This window comes from Nasonia vitripennis, chromosome 2, assembly GCF_009193385.2.
Source record: "Nasonia vitripennis strain AsymCx chromosome 2, Nvit_psr_1.1, whole genome shotgun sequence".
NCBI lineage: Eukaryota > Metazoa > Arthropoda > Insecta > Hymenoptera > Pteromalidae > Nasonia > Nasonia vitripennis.
The window spans coordinates 3,550,909-3,565,961 of record NC_045758.1 but is presented as its reverse complement, the minus strand read 5'-3'; the positions used below and the strand labels follow the sequence as shown (position 1 = coordinate 3,565,961).

The 15,053-nt window shown below is 46.1% G+C and overlaps 1 protein-coding gene across 1 annotated transcript; it reads right to left on the bottom strand.

Moving 5' to 3' along the window:
- Positions 1-297: 297 nt before the first annotated feature.
- Positions 298-14,684, bottom strand: LOC100119830 (collagen type IV). Its single transcript, XM_003427052.5, has 26 exons — positions 14,262-14,684; positions 13,896-13,938; positions 9,902-10,369; positions 9,692-9,826; positions 9,510-9,617; positions 9,219-9,440; positions 8,954-9,142; positions 8,727-8,843; positions 8,484-8,648; positions 8,106-8,408; positions 7,646-8,029; positions 7,371-7,577; positions 7,128-7,296; positions 6,863-6,990; positions 6,354-6,792; positions 6,142-6,276; positions 5,818-6,032; positions 5,449-5,715; positions 5,177-5,348; positions 4,848-5,093; positions 4,190-4,555; positions 3,892-4,113; positions 3,443-3,814; positions 3,040-3,211; positions 2,276-2,390; positions 298-2,199 (listed from the first exon to the last, which is right to left on the bottom strand). Exons 1-26 carry the CDS (start codon positions 14,279-14,281, stop codon positions 1,942-1,944), a joined length of 5,637 nt encoding a protein of 1,878 aa, XP_003427100.3. The 5' UTR covers positions 14,282-14,684; the 3' UTR covers positions 298-1,941.
- Between the last annotated feature and the right edge of the window lie 369 nt (positions 14,685-15,053).

Below are 15,053 nucleotides of genomic sequence, written 5' to 3'. Positions count from 1 at the left end.
AAATAAAATGCTAATGTCCAGAGCAGTGCAGTTGCGCGCGTGCGATCTGCGCGTAAACAGCGTTTGCTGCACCGCAGCGCTGTTTGCGCTCGATGAACGATATGCGGGCGCGATTAACATTCGCACCCGTGTAGCCTGTGTGACGAGCGATTATATCTCACTCTCGCATTATTAATCAATGATATGGCGCATTAGCGCGAACGAGTTGCTGATCGAGAGTCGTCAAAAACTCGCTGTGATTTTTGAGAGCTGATAATGTATGGTTGGGTGAGTAAATGAACCAACGCGACTTTATTATTTTATGATATTTAATTTACAAATTTTTCTTTATATATTATTATATAATATAGCTTTCTTTTACAATCGTAGATAGATCTCCTGAAAGAAGGTTATCTCAAGTAGTTTTGACGTTAAATCTCCTGGCTTCTTTATAATATACGAACTAACGATTACGATTACGCACAAACAAATATCCGGTACAGTCGACAAAATCAAATTCAGTCCCGGCAGTGATTCGTAGAGTGAGAGAGAAAGACCGCGTGTATTGCTTTTTTTGCACATACTGTAGAGTTAAAAATTTGTATTTCTACGTTAGATATAATGAACACCTCGTATATGGATCGTAAATCACTAGTGACTAGTGATGGAGAGAATCTAAAATTGACGTTGAACGACACACTGGTTATGTGAAATTTGACTTTGTTGATTATACAACTTCGTATATATCTGCGTATAAAAAATCTTTTCAATAATCAAAGTCGTGAAGCTTCATTTTGCGCGATACAACGATATTGCGAAGCTTCAACGGCATATGCGAGAACGAAATTTATTTGAATTTCGATAACTCAGAGTAAGTTAATTATTATGGCACTGGCTGCGTAGATTAGCGGATACAATGTACAAAACAGATATTTATTTATAAAAACGTGTTCAACATATAAGATTTTGCGGCAACGCTTCTCAATTTTGTTCTCCTTTCAAATAAATTCGTTCTGCCGACGCGTGGCGTGTTTCTTAGAACGTGTGTACGAAGCGCACAAAAGCAATGACAAGAATCAAATGGAGTAACAGCACACAGCTCTGCTTTCGGGTTTTCCCTTCCTTTTGTGTTATCTCATTGCGCGTTTCGATCACAGGTATACATAGAATTAAAGATATACAGCGGCATTGACTACGTAGCAAAAATACCTATGTATTTAAATATTTGGTGTCATACGAGATTACCGTGCTAACATTTGTTTTTCGTTTTTCTTTTATATTAAAAATATACAGTATATAGTATTGGATGTTGATAAGGCAGTGTCCATGTTAGAATGATAACGAGGACTTAGTCCCTCTTATTTTTTCTTTCTCATTGGCTAGACTCGTACGCGATATATAAATATACAAATATATATATATTTTTTTTTATTTTACATGCTAAATAATATTCTAAGGCACTTAGTCTGTAATTATAAAAATAGCAAAAGGAAAAAAAGGATAACGAGAGAGAGAGAAAAAGAAAGAAAGATGTGAAGTCAAAGTCTAGGGTGAAAGGTGTGCAAGGGCAAGGGGGATGAATAAGAAAAGAAGGAAATGTCAAAGGGGTTGCAGATAGAATGAAAAAGGGTAGGGGGGAGAGGCAGAGATGAGAAGCGGTAACGAGGTGCGGAGCCTCCTTTGGGAAGCCCCTATTTGTAATTTGCTTTCGTTCTCGTTCGTCTTCCTTCTTTGCGTTCCTTCTCGCGATTGCTAATTCTTTTGTCAAGCATTTTTTTTATTCTCAACACCGGGCTCTGAAAAATGAAGGGGCTTTTCGTTGGCTGGTTTTCGTTTATCTAGCCGTCTCGTCTGGTTCGACGAGAACAATACGCGCGCACAAGTGCATCGAGAGCGGTCGGTGTGCGTGTTGTGTCCTTGGTCGAAGGGGGGCAGCAAGTTTATAATGATGGTCGCGACTCATTACGTATTCTTCAGGCAGACCTGGCAACGAGATATTCTCTGGCGGAGCGCGCCTGCCTTGAGGGTCTGCTTCTCGGGCTTCTGGAACTGATCGCGGTCCTCGATCGTCGCCAACCAGAAGCTGAACTCGTTCGAGTAGTAGTGGCAGTGACCCTTGGCGCCGTTGCATTCGATGAACGGAGTCGCCCGGAAGTCTTCCAGGCACGAGCCCGGACTCGAGAGCGATTGTCCACCGCCCTGGGAACCAGCTCCGGTGTGCTGCAAAGAAAATGCGATGTTATGGTATTTGACGAACAGAGAGATGACATCGTTCATATATTGTAATGAAGCTTACCATCACGAAACTGTATCCGATCCAAAGACCAGACCATCCGTCGGGGCAGTCGGGAATGCTGAGCGACTGACTGTGCAGAGCAATGACGTTAGCCGGGACTTCGCATACGACGCATCTGAAAAGTTGATCGTGAGTTAGTTATTGCGTTAAAATTTAAATATTACATTAAATAACAAAATTTTAACTTTGTTTCATTATGTTAAGCATATGAGGTTAAACATTTATTCGAAACAATTTTAATGACATTCGATATTTAATCTGGCACGAGCATTCGCTGTTGCACTATTTTGAATGAAAATTTTATAGAGTTGATCACTAAACTTCAACGATTAAAAAAAATTGCTAAAAAGCAGAATGTTTTGATTGCGGGTTTTTTCCACCTTCTTTACTTCCTTGAATTCCAAAATTATAATTACTAATGAATAGCACGTTTCATGAGAGTGGCAAGGAACTTTACTCTACAATATTATTTACATATTCGCATACTTTTTTTAGCATTATAATTATAATTTAGATCGTTCATGAAATCGCAAAAAAGAAAATTTAAATAAAAATTATACTTTATTTTTATCGGCAAAATAGGTGAAAAAAGATGGCGCTATGATTATTGCAAAAAAAGTAATAATAATTAATAAAAGAAGCGCTCTCGGATGCACAAAAATCTGAATCACGAATTTTTCCTAAAGGCGATTGGTATAAATAAAAACATTCGGTCTCGACCAGTCAGACTGGCGCGTGAACAAGCGAGTGATCATTTTGCATACCTGGAGATATATTCCTCAATAGCTGTCTCCTCGACTGGCATCATAGGAATCGGACTGTTAGTGGACAGCCAATAAGATCGGTCGTTTCGGCTGGCGTAGTGGCACACGCTGTTTACGTCACAGAATAGGAAGGGCATCGTCGAGAACTTTCTTACGCAGGAGCCAGCATAACCTGTTTACCAATGAGATTTATAGGACGAGTTCAGACTCGGCTTACGGAGGTGCGTGTCGCCGATACACACAGATATGCATGCTACTCTCGCATGCACGCGCGCATACTTTTAGAAATTGCTCTCGCTACACGCGCCGACTACGTATCGGGTTTATCGATTCCCGTGCGAAATCTTTTGAAAGTCAGCGGAAAGTAACGGTACGCGAGTGTAGCCAAAATTTAAATACTTGCCTAAATCTTGAGAATGGGCCCTTTCGTCACCATCGGTGTACAAAAGACTGTATCCCTCCCACAGCTTGACATGGCCTCGCTCGCACTCGGGGACTGATTGACTTTGACTGTGCTTCACGAGCAGAATGCCAGTGAGATAGTCGGGAGCGGCCTCGCACGGAAGACCGTTTTCACCAGGAACACCAGGTGGACCAATAGGTCCCGTAAGACCGGTTGGTCCTGGAGGTCCTTGCAAACCTGGCAAACCTCTTAGACCTGGTGATCCAGGAGGTCCAGTGAATCCAGTCATACCCTTGGGACCGTCCATTCCTGGGAATCCAGGCTGACCTGCATCACCCTTAGGACCAGAAGGTCCAGGAGGTCCAACAGGTCCTGAAAGCAATATTCGTGTTAAAAATGTATCTAAATAAACATGTAAAATACAGTATGAGAAAAGCTGAGTTTCTTACCGGGCAAGCCTCGGTCGCCCTTCTCTCCACGTTCCGAAGGCAAAGCTAAGCAAGCCTCTCCCTTGTCTCCCTTTTCTCCATCGAAACCAGCTATTCCCATTTGTCCATCCACACCAGGATATCCTCTATCTCCCTTTTCTCCTTGGAGACCTTGCAATCCCTCTCTACCTTCCCATCCTCTGTCACCCTTCTCTCCCGGTATTCCAGGCAAACCATCGCGACCTAAAGTAGATAATTAAATTTAGTAAAAAGAATGATACATTTTTATACGCATTGTCAGTCAAAGTTAATAACTTACCCGACAAACCAGGTTCTCCCTTCTGTCCCGGAGCACCGAAAAGTCCTGGCGGACCTTGATCTCCTTTGTCACCCTTGTCACCTATCGCACCTGGTATTCCATCTAAGCCGCTCGGTCCATCCCTTCCTGGCAATCCAGTAGGACCAGGTAGACCCATATCACCTTTCATACCAGGAGGGCCGAAAGGACCAGGAAGTCCAGCATCACCCTTTAACCCTGGTAATCCAGGCAAACCTCTTTCTCCCTTAGCTCCCGGTAATCCAGGATAACCGTCTCTGCCTTGTTTTCCGTGCAGACCAGGAAGACCCTTTTCTCCCTTGACTGTCAATCCAGGTGGACCAATAGGGCCAAATGGTCCGCGATCACCTACAAATGATGCATACAAACATGAATAAAAAATAATTCGAAATCCAGTAATGTGCAATTATGTTAAATATGTGATTCGTTACGTCGATGTTACAATATTGCAAATGAATTTTTTAATCATATATTCTTATTTCTGCAATACTAACATTTGATTAAAAATTCTACTTCTGAGCGTTAAAAATTCTTGGTCATGTCTTGTTTATAAATAAGTAAAACTTAAAATAATTTATAAAATATCTCATGCAATTGCAGTCTAACTAAAAGTAAATTTTAATAATTGAACGAAACTTACCTTTCTCTCCTTGAGGTCCTGGGAGTCCTGACAATCCTGGGGTACCATATTCTCCCTTATCACCCTTTTCACCGACAAAACCAACTGGTCCCGGCAATCCGATATCTCCTTTCTCTCCATCTAAACCAGGGAATCCTGGTCTTCCGGGCTCTCCTTTTTCGCCTTTAACGTTGACTGTTAAGCCAGGTGGACCTCGATCTCCCTTCTCTCCCAAAGGTCCAGAATATCCAGGTGGTCCCTCGAGTCCTAAAAAATAAACGATGTATTAATATATGATTATAAAATAATATAATGAGAGTACATAATACAAGCATGGATTTAAAAATTACCTTCAAGTCCTCTTTCTCCCTTTGGTCCATCAAATCCAGGTCTTCCAGGTAAACCTACTTCTCCATCCAATCCAGGGAAACCAGCCATTCCAGGTGGGCCAACATCTCCTTTCATTCCATCTATACCATCTAATCCAGGTATTCCAGGTTCTCCTACAGGTCCAGGGAATCCCTAAAAAGGCATTTTTTAATAAGATTTGATTTAAAATTTGATTTTTTTTTCAATAAAATATAACAGAGGTTAGAATCTGTACAATAAAAATGATACTTACAATGTCACCCTTTTGTCCAGGCAAGCCACTTAGTCCAACATCACCTCTGTCTCCCTTTGGACCAGGTATTCCATCTCTGCCAGGTAAACCAGGCTCACCCTTGTCTCCCGTGGGACCATCTCTGCCATAACCAGGTTCACCAGCGTCTCCCTTTTCACCATCTCGACCGTCTAATCCAGGTGGTCCTTGAGGTCCACGAATACCCGGCATGCCAGGTTCTCCCTTTTGTCCTTTCTCTGATACTTGACCAGGTTCACCTTTTTGACCCTAATAAACAAGTCCCAAAAATTAATAATCCATCACATATTCAAATGAAATATATCTTATTATATTGCCGATGAATAATAAATATAATAGTTGAACACTTACAGTATAACCTTGATCTCCGCGATCTCCCTTTTCGCCTTCTAAACCTATCGGGCCCATCGGTCCCGGTTCTCCAGGGAAACCAATATCTCCCTTAGGTCCAATGTCTCCAGGGCGACCTGGCTTTCCGTCCATACCGGGCATTCCTGGGAAGCCTTGCAATCCCTTTTCACCGCGGTCTCCTTTCAATCCAGGTGCACCATCTCGACCAGGTCGGCCTTAATACAAATAATAATAATGTTTTATGAAAGACATTCAAAAAATATTTCTCTTTCTCTAAGACAGAAAATGTTAAAACAAGTCTGCCAATTAGTTTTCTTAAGTTACCCTGTAGTCCAGGTGGTCCTCTACGTCCAGGGAATCCCTTGGCGCCATCAATACCCGGCACTCCCATATCACCTTTTACACCAGGTAATCCAGGTAAACCAGTTCTTCCAGGTTCACCAGGTAATCCAGGTTCACCTTAAAAATTTTCGTATACATTAACATAATTTCTTTAGAAATCAAATGAAAAGAAAGCTACATTAATTTTAACTTACCCTTAAGCCCATCTGTACCAGGTGTACCCATGATACCTTGTGGTCCGGGAGGACCAATAGGGCCAGTATCTCCTTTGGCTCCAGGAGATCCAGGGGTTCCGTTCAATCCGGGTTCTCCCACATCACCTTTCTCTCCCGGAGTTCCTGGTAAACCAGAGTATCCTACTGGACCATCCTTTCCAACAGGTCCAGATAAACCTTTGTCTCCCTTAGGTCCTTGGGGTCCGGGTAAGCCTGGGCTTCCTTTCATCGATATTCCTGCTTCTCCTTTAGCACCTTTCGGTCCATTAAATCCAGGTAATCCTCTTGGACCGATCAAACCAGGTTCACCGGGGAATCCCATAGGTCCTGTATTACCCTTTTCTCCACGGGGTCCTGGTAATCCTCTAGGTCCCGTTTGTCCTGGAGCTCCAACAGGTCCGATAGGTCCAGGTGGACCCTAAAATTATATTTATATTACTTGAACTGTCAATTGCATACGATTATTGAGCTATTCTTTAAAAACTCACAGGTTCTCCCGTGAAACCCCGATCACCCTTCTGTCCATCATAACCAGGTAAACCTGGCTCACCTTTTGGACCTCTGTCTCCAGGTGGTCCAACTGCTAGTTCTTTGAGGGTCAAAGGTGGACATTGACCTACATAGACATCAATAATAAATAGTACGATAGGATATTTATTATAATTTAACTATAGAAGGTAAATGTGATATGCACAACGTAATAAAAGAACAAAGTTATACATTTCATTTAGCTATAAAACCTTATCAACGCACCTGCTTCTCCTTTTAGTCCAGTATAACCAGGTTCACCCTTTTGGCCAGGATATCCGTCCCGACCTCTGTCACCCTGTTCACCCTTAATGCTCAATCCTGCTTCACCCTTTTGACCAGAAAATCCAGGCCTTCCAGGGATACCATCCAAACCTGGGAGACCGCGTTCACCCTATAAATACAAAAATTAACTTCGTTTAATTCACAATAAAGTCGTAAATTTTCTCATTAATGATATATGCATACCGTGTCTCCTTTTGTACCAGGGAATCCTGGACTACCAGCTCTTCCTTTTTCTCCTATGGGTCCTTCTGGTCCTGTTGGTCCAGGCCTACCTTCATCACCTCTCTCACCCTTCTGTCCTTTTTCCAGTTTAAATTGATCTTTGGTTATTACACAATCTCGACCTTGTTCTCCCTGAGGTCCTGGAGAACCAGGGATTCCGTCTTTTCCCTACAGGCATAATAATGATTTTAAAAAATGCAAATGAATATTTTCAAAAAACAACTTAAAATACGTACGCGTGCACCAGGAAGACCGATAGGACCAGGTAAACCATCCAGACCAGGTTCACCGGGGAATCCACGTTCACCAGGTGGACCTCGAGCACCAGGCAATCCATCTCTACCATCGAGACCCCGATCACCTTTGATTCCCTTGATTCCAGGTAGACACTGAGTACATCTTCCACCGATATCTCCCTTTTCTCCAGGAAGTCCTGGGAAACCAGGTGCGCCGTCTCGGCCGGGAACACCCGCTTCTCCAGGCAGACCAGGAGCACCTGGAGCTCCGGGAATACCTTCTAAGGAATCACCTGGACGACCTCGGGATCCTCCATAACCTTTTTCTCCTTTCTGGCCCTTTGCACCATCTCGTCCATTTATTCCGTCCATTCCTGCTGGACCCTACAATATAATACACAGATTGCCATAAATTTACTGACAGATTGTAAGAGATTCAATTATAGGTATAGAAACTTACAACAATCGACAATCCTTTTTCACCCTGAGGACCTCTCGGTCCTGGCGGACCCATGGGCCCAGTGAAACCTCGAGGTCCAGCTTCACCAGGGAATCCAGCAAGTCCTGGCTCTCCTTTAGCACCTTTGTCACCTGGCGCACCTTCTGTTCCCGGCACACCAGCCAATCCAGGGCCTCCCATAGGACCCACGGGTCCTCTAGGACCAGGTGCACCAGGATATCCGTCAGATCCTCTTAGACCAATAGCACCGGGATATCCCCGAGGACCTTTCTCACCAGGAGGTCCTGGTTGTCCTTTACCACCCTAAAATTAAATCGCATGTTCAATTATATCTCAAATGCTTAATGGTTTTCTATTAGTATGTAGTAATTGTCTTACGCCTGGTGGACCTGGTGGACCGCGCAAACCGGGTATTCCAGGTGGTCCATCTAATCCAGCATCTCCTTTTACACCAGGTACTCCAGGTAATCCATCTGCTCCATCGTAACCACGATCACCTTTCCTTCCTGGAGGTCCTGGAGGTCCAGAGTATCCATCTCGACCCTGCGATAGAATATTATTTTATAAAACTTCTTATATTTTCTCAATCGAATTCCGTTTTTACAAAACTGCAGTAATTACTCGAATTCCAGGTGCTCCGGGAAGACCCTTCTCTCCTTTCGGACCGTTTAGACCTGGCACACCGTTATCTCCTACGTACCCAGGCTCTCCTTTTTGTCCGTAGAATCCGGTGTCACCCTATTGAAAAATATTGCATATTTTAAATTACGCAAAAAATCCAAACTACGCATTAACAATCCAGGACTTATCTAGATTGCTAAATCTGGATCGATAATGTATTTCTATACCTTGTCACCCTTAGCTCCAGCCGGCCCCACGGGTCCTATCACTTCTTGGCCACCACTTTCGAAAGGTTGTGTAACACTTTCACCCGGTGGTCCCACTTCACCTTTGTCACCTTTGTCTCCCTTTTTTCCTTCGAATCCGACACCCATATTACCCTTCTCTCCTTTGATACCTTGAGGTCCGGTAAATCCCTAGAAATAGTTTACAAAATTCTTTAGCTCTTATTCATTAATAAAGAATACCAGAGCTACTAATATTTATACGTACAATTGGCCCCCTTTCACCTTTCTGACCGGGCTGGCCAGGATATCCTTGAGGTCCTGGTATACCTCGTGCTCCTTGCACACCATCGCTTCCTGGTTCACCCTTTTGTCCGGTCAAAAGAAGACCACAGTGTCCTGCTTCTCCCTTGTCACCCTTGTCACCCAGAGTACCGGGTAAACCTCGAGGTCCTGGCTCTCCGGGTAATCCATGAAGTCCAGGAGCTCCCTATAAAAATATAGTTTGCAATAAATCTTGCTCCTAGCTAGGAAATAACTCGCGTAAATAAAAGCTTACGTCAGTTCCGTTGCAACCATCTCGTCCAGGCATACCAGGAGGTCCTGCTGCTCCCGGAATACCAGGCACACCATTTTGTCCAGCATGACCAGGAAGACCCATTTTTCCCTATTCAACATTTGATCTTTGTAGTCGCAATCAAGAAATCAGTAAAGATTAAACGTGTAAGAGAAAATGCTTACTCGTTCACCGCGAACTCCTCTTTGACCTTGTGGACCAGGATCTCCCTTGTCACCCTTAGGTCCTAGAAAACCTTCGGCACCAGGAAAACCACGTTCTCCTTTAGGACCGACAGGTCCCATGAGTCCTGGTGGTCCCTGAAATCGATAAATACAGCATTAAATCGATGAACACCTGTCTAATTTTAGTCAACGAACGCAAGTCAAACTTACTCTAGAACCTTTCTCGGCAAAACACTTGGGATAGCAGCAGCCAGTACCAGTGCAGTTCTTCTGGGCATTGTATCCGGGAGCCGGGTAGACCTTGTAACTGCTAGGATAGCCATTCTCTCCGTATCTGTCTTGGGACTCCTGCCGAGACCCCGACTCAGAGCCGGAACCGTAACCTTGCTGGTAGCCATGTTGCGACGCAGCCTCCTGCCGACGACGCTCCTCGAGTTTCCGGCGCTCTTCCCATTTTATTTGCTCCTCGTAGCGCTGGCGTTCCTCATAGCTCATCCAAGTCTGACGGTTCTGATCGTAGCCATCGTTGCCACTTTGGTTATGCACTGGCGGCGGCTGTGGTTGTCTCGGATAGTTATTCTCTGGATAGTCGTAGTCGTCGGAAGTACCCGGTACGTCGCCCCGCCGTGGCGAGTCGTCTGCTCTCGCCTCCCATTGTGTGTAGTTGTACGTGTTTCGCTGAAAAAGAAATCGGTCATTTATTTTTTCGCAATTATTTATAACTACGACAATAATCACGCGATACAATATTTCCGGCGAGTCGTGTCAATGAAAGAAGCCTCGTTCCGCAAAATTATTTAATAAGAAAATCGCATCGGAAAAAGAACAAAAGCTTGCCTATACCCGAAACTGATACTCCTCGAATTGGCTGAAGCCAAATTATGGTGTTCATGAACGATGACCCCTTGCTGGCCTTCACCTATAGCACAGATATTTCGAATCTTTGCGAAATTCGCTTCTTATCTTTCTTACGCCAGAGCGAGCCAATCCAATTATATAGCGTTACTTCATTCGGCCCGTCTTTTTTTCCATCTCACCAATAAAATTGCCGCGCGCTAGCTTTTTCTTTTTAAAAACCGAACGTTCGTTACGATAAATAATTTAATACACCAGTTGAGCCGTTGCGCGCACTTTGTGAAGATGGCTGTACGTGACGCAAGGAAATTTTAGGTGAAGAGTTTCAGCGATGCCCAAGACGGCAACAATTTCGTGCGATAACGAGCTCAAAGTATCGGAAGTGATTTTACACCGCTCTAGCATTACATCGAGTCATCAAGAGCGTACTGAAATCGCAGGCGAGCTGCTGTGCAGCCTACGCACTTTTTGCATAGACGCGACATTCGAGCGCTCTCGCGCGAATAGTAGTTTTACAAGCTTCGACAAGTTATTCGCTACCGTTGGGAGAGCTGATATTAGCTGCTGCTGCTTATTGAATCTAGCAGCAGTACGATCGAGTTTATAAATTATTTTAACGAAGACCTTTCCCGATAAATTTGTCGAAAACATATTATTCTTCTAAAGAAGAGTTTCTCCAGCGAGTTGAAAAAAGCGAACAAATTTTCATCGCGACATCCGAGTAGAGCACGAGCTAATGCACGCGGACTCGACTAATTCCGCAAAAGATCGCTTTCGCAAACGCGCGCGCGGATCTCTGGTTTCGAGCGACGTGCAACTTTTGCCGCTGCGCTATCAGCTCTATGTGCAGTAGAAGGCGAAAAAAGAGTCCAGCAGCGCACTTTCACCGCCGCTGCACACACTCTCGGATTCGAGCATGCACGCGGAAAATTTCATACGTAAACACGTGCGGAGCACAAAGCTCGGCCTATTTCTATGCAGCAGGCGAGGAATCGGCGAGGGCAAGCCAAATTTCTCATTACCAAGATAGCGAGAGAGACCTGCTACAGTGATACAGCTATATACGCTAAGCGGCCCTTTTTATCTTGGGTTTTGCTCGGCGATTACGCAATTGCGCGGCTTTTCTTACAGTGTCTCTGTGCCCTGTCTTTACGCGGATGCGCGTCGCCGCGCATATCTCTTCCTCGTCTCTCCTTCTCATCTTCCTCCGCATCTCGATTCACCTCCCCCCTGACGACGTCCCACTGAAAGAGAGAGAGAAGCTGACGACGGCGTTTAAAATCTCTATCTGGGACACGCGTGCACGGCGAGCTGAATGATTATACGCGTCGCGGTGTATAGAGACTCTCAAATATCGGGTCAATATCATTACCCATTTGCATTATATCCGCTACACAGTTTTTTTTCTCCTACGGTCACTGAGCTTTTTTTCACGGTGGATTACGTGAGTGCTCCAGTTTGCTTAGCGCAGAGACTTTCCTGTTACGTGTAAACTATTTTTTCGCGTTTTCAGCTGTTTATTGGTGGGAACTTTTCTTGGCGATTCGATATGCTCACTTTCGGGAATACGAGATAATACACTCCGTCGAGTTGACAAATGCGCTGAACAAACAGATTTGATAAAAGCGGGATGAAGTTGTTGTCGGTCGTTGATTAAATAATACTCGAGGCACTTTATGAACGTGAGGCAATTTTTATCGGTGTATGCAAATATATAACGTTTTCTGCAAACGCGATATTCCATCGCGATAATGGATCAGGCAACCTGACTACGGGCTATACGTGAATTCCGTAAAAAGGTACAAAATCTTCCAAAAGACTTATTAAGACGAACAGTTACGAAACCACCGTTATCGAGCATGCGATGGCATCTCATTCGCGTACAGGTGCACACCCCGAGCGGGCACGAGCCAAAAACAGAGTAAAACTTCGCTCCAGCCCAGCTCGATAAGAAAATCAGAGCGACTGAGCGGGGAAGGGGTAGATACACAATCAGGAACCTGCAGCACACGAGCAATGCAAATGAGTCGCAGGAATTAACGAAAAATCCCGGGCGTAGGCGAACCGGTCGTTGCGCGCGGTGAAAATGCCTCGCCTATATATAATAATAATCCCCTTTTTTCTATCTATCTCTCTCTCTCTCTCTCTCTCTCTCTCTCTCTCTCTCTCTCTCTCTCTCTCTCTCTCTCTCTCTCGGAACTGAGCGACACTCCGCACCGGCGTGGAATAATAATATGAGATGAGCGTCACGCGCGCGTGGATCGTATTTTTGGATCGCCCTTTTTCAACACTTTCGAGAGACGCGACGCGACGCGAGTCCTAATTCTTTTTTTCTTCCCGCTCTTATTAATGCCCTCGTGTGAGCTCGTAAATTTTCCGGAGAGCGAGACGAAGAGCCGCGCGAAGTGGAGAGAATAAATAGTTTGATTATTTTTATTTATTTGCTTTGCAGCTCTTGGGCCCTTTGAAAATAATTCGAAATATGTAGGTGGCTTGCCTGAGCGATTTGTTAGAAAAAGGGGTGCTTACATCCCATATTCATATTTATAGTTTTTTGCTATTTCGGATTGCTCTAATAACGGAGTATTGACGAAAAGTTGTAAAATAACTGACACCCGACGAGTAAATTTCCAAAACGATTGGAATTGTAAAACAAAAGTTATGCCACTGCGCTGGAAGCGCGTTTAATGCCAATTCAGAATGTTAATGCCTCGACTATACACCAAGGTTCGCTTAAACGAAATCTGAGTCATCGGCGCATTATGCAGTGTCATAAAGCGTCTCGCGGATAGTTTGAAAATTGCTGCTCTGATAACCTAGAACTTCTCGCGCAATTTCGAAAACGCTTCCATCTTCATCTTCAAAGCAACGAAAACTCGGCAAAAAAAAAATTTAAATACCGCTCGAAACCCAAGTACGTATTGAACGCAGTTACAAAAAAGTAATAAAACCGCAGCCTAATCAACCTCAGCTGTCCAACATCGCTCGTCGCCTCCTCCGGCATAAACTCCGTCGGCGATAAAATCATCGATAAAAAAGCAACGGCGCCTGACATCCCTCCCCCATCGCAGCAGCGCTCGGGGAATCCCCCTCTCGCGCCTGCGGTACCGCAACCGTTCTCCAGCGCTCTACTCCCGCGCGCAACCGGTTGCTCGCTATTCGCTCACCGAAATCCGATCCATCTCTCCCTCGCGCGCTTTCTCGCGAGCTGCCTATGGCGGGGGAATCGGCGGCTCTGCATCGCGGCGATCGTCACTCGGCGCGCGGACGGCGAACCGAGCGCAGCGAGCTTTTCCGCACACACGTGTGCGATTTCGCGCACGCGTCGCATAATGATGAATGCACTTACCCCTTGAGCGACAGCGACCAGGAACAGCAGGGATGCGAGGCACCTGTGGGCAGAGAAGAGGCTTATCTTTAACAACCGTACGCCGCATTGAATTTGCACGACGGGGCCGTTATTATTCAGAAGAGCGAAAAGGGACATCGGTAAAACAGTCACGCGCGATAAGAATTATTATGCAGAAATGGGGTTTCTTCGAAGGGGGCGCGAGCCGCCTCGGGCGGAGCAAAAAAGAGAGCACACGCGGTAACCAGTCCGGAGATTCGGCGCATGCCGGAGAGACGCGCTAATTAGCATAATCCCCGATCGATCGATCGCTCGCGAGTCGGAAAGATCGAGAAGGAAATGCGAAGCAGAGGTCGTGGTACTCACCGCAATCCCGACCGGGTCATGTCGATCGGCCAGCAGCGAGTTCGCGCTCACGCGCGAGTCCTCCCGTTGGCTGGACCGATCTCGATCTCGACTGCAACTCGTCGCTCGTCCTGGCACTCGCGCTCGTCCGTCCGTCCGCCTGTGGCTGTGTGCTCGCTCCCTCGAGTCGGTCCCGCTCGCTGCTGAGGAGGTGATCGGCGGAAAATCGAGAAGAGACGTGAGAGTCTTCGGGTCGGCGGGCGCGCTCGCGCTCCGTGCTCCCGCCGAGAGTATCGGGCTGCTCTGCTCGTACAGCCGGGCGCGCGTCCCGTCCGGGGAGCTCCCTCAATGAAAACTACGCGCTCTCGCGTTCTCGCGTTCGGTGGTGGAACGACCAGACGGCGGTCTCTCTCTCACTGCTGTCTGCGCGGCTCCCTCTCAGGCGGAGCCTCGATTCCTCCGCGGCGAGCCGTGTCTGCTGCCGCAAGGGCCCGGCGGTAGGGGAGCGGCGGCGAGAGAGCGAGTGAGTGAGAGAGAGCCTCCCCGGGCTGTCGAAGAGCGCGCACACAGTCCGAGCGCACATCTCCTCCCGACTGTTGCGCGGCTGCCGCTATCGGCTCGCTTCGCTCTTTCTTCCTCCCGTGTTTCACGTGTGGGCCGCAGCGCCGAGCGAAAGAGAGAGAGAGAGAGAAGGAGAGCAGCATCCGCGGCGCGCAGGGATACATACGCCAGATAAGAAAGCGCAGCGGAACAGCGAGTCGGCCCGAGAGAGGAGGAGGGACGTCGAATCGGCCGGCCCTCGCCCTGGCGAAC

Bases quoted from the DNA above. Each gene is read 5' to 3' on its own strand.
- LOC100119830 (XM_003427052.5), bottom strand. From the start codon at position 14,281: ATGACCCGGTCGGGATTGCG. The intron at 3,815-3,891 runs GTAAGAAACTCA...TATTGCTTTCAG, and splicing joins GGGCGACCGAGGCTTGCCCG to GACCTGTTGGACCTCCTGGA. The intron at 2,200-2,275 runs GTAAGCTTCATT...TTTTCTTTGCAG, and splicing joins TCGGATACAGTTTCGTGATG to CACACCGGAGCTGGTTCCCA.